Source organism: Thalia democratica, chromosome 1 (genome assembly GCF_965202585.1).
Source record: "Thalia democratica chromosome 1, ktThaDemo2.hap1.1, whole genome shotgun sequence".
Lineage (NCBI taxonomy): Eukaryota > Metazoa > Chordata > Thaliacea > Salpida > Salpidae > Thalia > Thalia democratica.
In genome coordinates this window covers 200,245-208,142 of record NC_139165.1, presented here as the reverse complement: position 1 = coordinate 208,142, position 7,898 = coordinate 200,245, and the positions used below count along the sequence as shown (strand labels likewise).

At 26.2% G+C, this 7,898-nt stretch overlaps 1 protein-coding gene across 1 annotated transcript; it reads right to left on the bottom strand.

Moving 5' to 3' along the window:
- Positions 1 to 1,655: 1,655 nt before the first annotated feature.
- Positions 1,656 to 7,616, bottom strand: LOC145831615 (large ribosomal subunit protein eL34-like). The gene is made up of 3 exons (XM_082938925.1): positions 7,490 to 7,616; positions 4,049 to 4,190; positions 1,656 to 1,876 (listed from the first exon to the last, which is right to left on the bottom strand). The coding sequence occupies exons 1-3, from the start codon at positions 7,566 to 7,568 to the stop codon at positions 1,765 to 1,767; spliced, it is 333 nt and encodes a 110-aa protein (XP_082795051.1). The 5' UTR covers positions 7,569 to 7,616; the 3' UTR covers positions 1,656 to 1,764.
- Positions 7,617 to 7,898: the final 282 nt, after the last annotated feature.

The window sequence follows — 7,898 nt, the reverse complement described above, 5'->3', positions numbered from 1 at the left end:
TATTTAATCTTTTATTATTAACGAAAATTATGATATACTGAGGTATAACTAATTTTTTATCAATTAATCAAGAAACATAAGTTTACAAAGTCTAAAGATATAGAGGTGACTTGGCATTTAAAAACATATTTAAATGTAAAAAAATACAATAAACTTAAATTATGCAATATTAAAAAAATTTTTTTTTGAATTTTTAGAGTTCTAAAGTGTGTAAGTAAACGAGAGTGCGTAAAGATGCGAGAGGTTACTGTTCACCATAAGTAGGTCTGAAACAGTAATTTTTGTTATTAGAAAACCAATTTACGTAGTTTTTTTTAGTTTATTGTAACAAAGCCTTTCTGAAATTAAGCTGTAACTAATTTGACTGTCGAACTCTTGATAAGCGTTCAACTTCAGCAGATTCTTTTCTAGTAGCTTTCAACTACTTAATAAATATCATATTTATAAATTTAATCTTGTCTATGGGACTGGTCAGTTTTAGTACCAAATTCAATAGTTCAGGGTTGCCTAATGTTTGCTCCGGGTTTTTTACAAGTACAGTTTTTGGGTCTTTTTCAAGTTTAGTTTAAGGTACAAAACTGTGTTAAATAGTATGAAAATATTGATAAGATATTCTTAAGCTACTTCAAATGTGTTTTTTAACAGAAAATTTGATGATGACAAGGATATTTGTTTAAATGGTAGTTTTTAAGTGTCAGATTAAAATTTTTCTACTTTACATGTAAAATTTGTTAACTTTTAAGTGATTCTTATTAATAATTTCAAACTCCCAAAAGTTTTTTGGCAACCCTGTTAGTTCTATAATAATGCAGTAAGTTGTAAACATCAATGCTTAATGAAACAATTTTTATGTTATAATGAATTAAGTTGTTTCAAATTGCCCTTATTAATTATTATTTTCAAGGTAGAGAAATTATAAACTAGATCGTTCAACAGTTTGATAAGACTTGGAATATTTATTTACTACAGGCATTTTTAGAATTGCACAAACGGATGAAACATTGGCATTTATAAGTATATGACAGTAAAACTACCTTTCATCGTAATCCTCTTACTCTGGAATATTACTTAAAAAGTACATACAATTTAATGATTGATATTGTGAAATATAGCTTTTTAAAGAGTATTTAATAATACTTAATAACAGTTCAAAAACAAAAGAACTTTTTGTAAGTTTTCCAATAGATTCATATGGCAGATCTAAGGATAGCTTACCAAAGTCCGTATCTTAACAAACCTTGGTTTTAAAAATAATTTAGGTTTGGGACTGGATCTAGCCTTGAAAAAATGGACCTGAATTTAGATTTGATCGTTTGAATAACAAGATTAGATAACCTGCGATTGATTTAGCTGTACAAGATTCGAATCTATTATAGAAACAAAACTCTTAGGATGGAAATTTCGGCAAGCTGTAGCCAGATATGTAAAAATCTTAATAATAAATCAGGTTTTAAACGGATTTATTATAAAATAATGCAGGTTTCGTAGACGAATTTTACAAATTAACGAGTGAAATTTCTCTTAACCTTTCAAGATCTGACCCAGTTTAGCTAACAACCAAATATGACGTACTTATAAATTAGGTCCTAGAAATTGAAACAAACATACATATTTCACCACTATAAATAAATATTGATTATCAATTAAACAAAATACATTTTTTATGAAATTTATTAACGTGCGAATTTTGTCACTTTAATAAAGAAAACCCCATTAAAAAAAAAACAACACGTTAAATTTTTTCTAATAATTTATTGACTATATTTATTTCTTGGTGGCCTTCATTACGCGGGAGACGATTTTCTGTTCTTCGACGAGGAATGCTCTCACGATTCTTGTGCGAACTGCTTCAGCTGAAAGGCATCCACCGTATGCTCTGTTGAAAATAAATTTAAATATATAAATAAAATTTGATAATATATTAAATTTTATATAATATAATTATTGTTATTATGTTGATAATAATCCACTGTATGCTCTGTTGATAATAATATATTAACATAAAACAAAAAATGTATTATTTGTAATATATTAAATTATAAAACATAATCCTGATAATAACCCACATGGATTGTAATATTTAATTATATTATTCTGTAGTATGTAATAAACTATAAGTGATTCAACTTTTTTTTAAATTTTAACTTTAAAATTTGATCGCCAGGGGCGCTGTAACGTTATGTCGTCATTGGGGAGAAGAGACCTAAATAACTTATTTTATGTGAACTGTACCGTAATATACATCTATGTTAATACTACCAATAAAAAATGCATGAAAGACTGTTGCGTGGTGTTTTGCATTTCTTATGAGTCATTACACCCACTATCCCCACTTTCTAACCGGATCCAAACGCCAGGGTCTGACCATAGCTTGACAAGATCTGGATTTTATATTTCAACTCGAATTCGGTCTCGGCTGGATCTTGAAATAAAAAATGGTCCTATCTGGTTTTGTTTGGACATAAATTTTGACCAAAGATCCGGCCAAGCTTATGTTTAGATACTTAATTTAGTTTTGGCAGATCTTAATTCAAATTCAGGTCTTAGCAAAACAAGATAGGACCATTTTTTCAAATCTAGATAACCAGACCTAGCCCTAACCGGAATAGAATATACTTTTTAGAAATATATTTAAATTTAGCTTGTCCGGATATCGACAAGCTATGACCAGATCTTGCATTTGGATCAGGTAGGACACTAATTTTGTTGCATCCATGCCTTTTTTTTTAGTTTTTAGACATCAATTGTAATTGCAACATAGTTACTAAATAACATAGTTACATAGTTATACATAGTTACATGAGTAGAATATGAACTACACAACTTTAATTTTTTATCAACTACTACAGTAAAACAAATAATAGAACAGTTCTCTGTTAAAATATTGAGTAAAGACCAAAAAGTTGTTAAAAGAAAACTATATTATTGTTTTATTTGGCAAAGAAATACTTAGCACTAAAAAAATATATACTTTATGATCTGATTTAGGATTAAATATTTTATTATAAGATCTGAAAGTTGTCATTTTCAGAAAGGCATTTTCAATCACAGAGCGTGTAAATAACAATATAAATATTGGCCAAGATTTATAAAAAAAAATTATTAATAATTAACTTAAGAAAAATTAATTATTAAGCAATACGTGTGCACAGCATTTAGAATAAATAAGATAGAAAAGTTGAAATAAACCACTATTTGGTGGTGTAACTGTTTTGCTGAAAAAACATTTACTGAAAACGAATTAAACTTTTATTACTTAAAATTATTAGTCTTAAAATTCATTTACCGATTACTCTAACACAATAATAATGCTATAATAAGTTTTAAATTAGCAGCAAACAATCATGTTAAGGTTAGATTAAATGATGAACATTCAAGCTTTAACCAAATTACAAATGATAAAACATTAAAACAATTGAAGTCAAAGTCTTAATAAGAATTGCTGAATCAAAAATTTAAAAAGAAACACAATTAATAAAATTTAACCACCACAAAAACAAATTTAAATAACATAATAATACTTAAGACTAGAAGATGGCGTTTCAAATAGTTATCAAGTAATTGTTGTACATGAAACTTTTTATGTATTCTGTAAACTTTTTGTTTTTTGTGTCAACTGCTAGAAAGTGTAAACATTAACTTTAAAATTTACTTAAACTATAGAATTAAGGTCACTATTTCAAAATTTTCAACCCCAATTAAAAAATCTTAATCATTTAAACCTTTTAAGTGTATTTTTTTAATTAAAACTAATAAAATTGTTTAGTATTACAAAAAGAAAATCTAGATGCAACAATTTTAATAAAGTCAAATTAATCCTAATAAAGGTTTGGCGTGATTTTAATTGATGTGACTTATATATAAATGTATCTCAGATGGACTTAAACTAAAGACCATAAAAGTTATAATTTGATAATGTCAAACTTAGAATTCCTTTTATTCTACACTAAAACTTAAAAATGTAATGAAACTATAACCAATACTGTTCATCCCTCTAAAAACTATCTAAAATTAAGCATATAGAAACTACTTATATTCAAACAATTACCTGGTAACGTGCTTGGTCCTCTTGGACATGGACATGAGCTGCTTTGGCCTGGCTGGCTTGATACCGAACAGCTTCTTCTTGGTGTCAGGGCATACTGGGATGGATCCGAACTTCTTGCGGTGAAGGTACACCAATTTACCACCTGATTGTAAAATAATTGTTATTTATACTATAATAATATAGTATTGTAATATATAAGATTATCATTCAAAAACGGTTTTTGTAAAGCACTAATGATTTATCACCTACTAGCAGTGTTTTATTTAATAACTATATAATGTTATAGATTCTACATGCTTCCAACTTTACAATGTTTCACTTTATCAACTTTTAAGAAAATTTTCTACTTATAATTACCATCATCTTATATCTAAAGAGAGGTATACAGATTTACCTTATTTTGTAACACTCAGAAAAGAAAATCAAACATTGTTAACCTTATTTATTTAAGGGTAAATTTCTTTGACTCAAGTAACGTTATAAATTGTATTCTAGATTTTGCTTGTAAAATATATACTTGATAGACATAGAAGTTGTGATTTTTAGATGAATAACAGATAGTTCCAATCAAAATAATAATACTTGAGAAGATAATTAGAAAAAAATGCAGACATAATTAAAAGTTTAAAACTTCATGAAAAAATTTTGCACCTAAACAAAATCCTATATAAGTAGACAAAATAACCTCATAACAAAACATAATTGTTTTCCATTTATTTAAAAACCACTTAAAATTACTGCTGACAAATTATTTAATTAAGTTATTAAATGTACCTGAAACTACTATCAAACTTTACTCATATCAATTGGAGTAATGTTAGCGAATTTTCAGATCTAATTTATTTTGCTGATTTTTGAAGTCATTAATCATTGAATAGAAAATTGACTTTCAGTAAACCAGCATACAGGATCTATAATAGGAAATTTAAAATAAATAAAAACTAACTAGTCATGTTTTATACAAATGCTTTCTAGCACAGTTCAGTCCAAAAAATTCACATTATTGATGCAATGCTTATGAAATTATTATTAAGGCCATAGGAGGTTAATCACTTTTTTCACAATTTGATCATATTTTATTGAGTTTTAACAAAGTAACAAGTTGTTTTTCACAGATTTTAATAATTTAATTAACTTTTGAGATACTGCAGGTCAAAGTTGGAGCCAAAAATAGGTATCTTATGGGAGGTACTAACTAAAACTGCAAAAAACACTATTTCACTTAAAATCAATCTCCTCTTACATTTTTGAGTTTAATACCTGTTAACTTTCAGGAAATTTTTCCTAGAATTTTTAGAAAATTCTGTCACAAGAAATGGTATTTAAACAAAATATATATAGAAAAAAAAAATATTTTTATGTTTTTTTGTCATAATTTATTTTGTAAATTTTGTTCCATCAGAATTTTCTAAATATTTCAAGGAAAATTACCTGAAAGTTTGAGCTTAAAAAACATAAGAGGAAATAGATTTGTAGTGATTTCTAGTTAATTGCTGTTTTAGTTTGCACTTCCCATAAGGAACCTATTGTAGTCTCAGACTTTGGCCAGCTATATCTCAAAAATTAATTTTGGTTATTAAAAGTCTGTAAAAAGCAACTTGTAGCGTTGTAAAATCTCAATAAAATAAGACTAATTTGTGTGAAGGTTAACCCCCTATGCCCTATAGTAGAAATGGTAAGTAATAAATGTTTATTACTACATATATAAATTAAATAGAAAGGTTAAAGTAAGACTTGGTATTGTTATAAAATTTTTTAGTCCTCTCAATTGATCTATGATTAACACTCAAGGGTGCCACTGGTTTTTGAGAAGTTTCTTACAGGTTTATGACAATAGACATGTTTGGGTCTTAAGTATTATTGTTTTTGGGTTTGTAGTTAAAAGTAAAGTTGCAGGTTCATATAAATGTGTTATATAATATAACATTACAAAGATACTATACAATTACTTTAATTGAGATTTAAAATTTTTAAAAAAATGATGATGATTTTATGATTAATTTTTTGTGTTACAATCAAAATTTTTCTACTTAACATGTAAAATTTTTTTACAACTCTAAAGTTTTTCAAGATTTATTTTGCCTTAATTGTCAAATTCCAGGATTTGTGGCTATCCTAGCCAGATTTGCTATGTAACATTATTTCCAATTTCTACTATTCTTAATTTTTAATTTTTTGATAGTTATGTTTAGATATAAAGGTACATGGGTTTAATATGAGATATTTGTAAGATAAGAAAATTGACAAGAAAATTTTGTAAAAATATGATTTAATGTATAGGAGTGTGTTTATGAGACATGGCCTTAATGATTATAAATGAGTTTTAATATTTTGAATAGCCTGATGGTGTAAGGGTTCTTTCTAGCATTTTAAACTCTTTTGAGTTAAATGTTGTAGGATCAAAACGTAGTGGTTTACACATTAACAAATAACACTTTGATGGGTGAATAACTATCATTACTTAAAATAAAAACTGTATAAATTGTTTAGCAAATAAATTGTTTGCTGAATAAGTAGCTAATAAACTGTTATGAAGCTTAAAAAATTAAAAATCAGAAAGTGGAACTAAATAGAATGTGAAATAGAATATAAATGACATTAACTTGATATGATATCTGTGAAGTTTGAGAGCTTTCACAAACTTGTCAATAATAAATTGATCTTGAAGTAAAATTATCAGACTTAGAAAGTAAAAGCTAGGATCAAAATCTTATAATATGATAAATGCCATAATTATATTTAGATTAAGATTATCTGATGTAATGGTTTTCACTTAACTACTGTTTTTGAAATTTGGGGAAAAACAAATTCTTAGTGTTTAACCACACAAAATATTTAAAACTCTATCACAACACATATAGTTATTTCAGATATAATTAAAATATAAGCAATCTTCAGTAAAAATTTAAAAAGGTGGAAAACCCATAATAAACTTATATCCAACAAATTATAATGTTGCATGGCCCACTCAAACATGTGAAAACAAAAAGGTAAATTTAAGTGATACTTAAAATTTCAAAGGCATGTAAAAATAAAAAGTGGAAATTAGAAAGAAAACTACTTGAAAGATATAATGCATTGTTTGATATCTTTTAAAATTGTTAAGTTCATGATAATTAAATTTTGGTACTAACTATTAAGCATTAATTTGAGGCTGAAACTATATCAATTAGTTAGAGTTTTTAAGGTTTAAAATATAATGAAATTCACAAAAAAACAAATTCAACTTTTACATTAATATAAAAAATATTAGATGTTAAAAACTACCTCTGACTTAAAGTCATGTAAAAACAACAATGGTAAAATCTATATAATAAAACATACTCTTTTATCTGAATCATTACCAGTTAAATGAAATTTTGGAATGAACAAATTAAAACTTCAAGTAAATTGCATCGACATGTATCACATTATAAACAATAATAAATAAAAAATACAAACCAGGGGTTTTTGAGATCCTCCTCAAGTTAGATGAGGTGTTGTAGGAAAGCCTCCTTCTGTAAGTCAATCTCTGTACCATGGTAAATATTAAGAACCTATAATTTGGTTCAAGAAAGATAAAGCTTAAGCAAAATGTAAATTGTGCAGTTGACTAATATGGCTTATTTTTAATGTAGTTTTGAAATCTTTTTTTTCAGCATCAGGGTTAACAAACTATTACTTTCATTATTTTAAAAGACTAAATAGGGCAAAATGTTTTCAGTTACTTATCAAAAAGTATATTTTCTAATTAAAAGTTTTTGATAAATATTTTCAATCATTTTGTTACTAAATTGATATTTTTATAAAATTCTATAGTAGCCTAATATCCGATGACCCTTTTAATTAACTGTTTTTGTACTTATTTTTT

What these genes read in the sequence shown, in the direction of transcription:
- LOC145831615 (XM_082938925.1), bottom strand. Translation starts at nt 7,568, where the DNA reads ATGGTACAGAGATTGACTTACAGAAGGAGGCTTTCCTACAACACCTCA. An exon ending in GAGGATCTCAAAAACCCCTG is followed by an intron (nt 4,191 to 7,489) that starts GTTTGTATTTTT and finishes TTTTACAATCAG; the next exon opens with GTGGTAAATTGGTGTACCTT. An exon ending in AGGACCAAGCACGTTACCAG is followed by an intron (nt 1,877 to 4,048) that starts GTAATTGTTTGA and finishes TATTTTCAACAG; the next exon opens with AGCATACGGTGGATGCCTTT.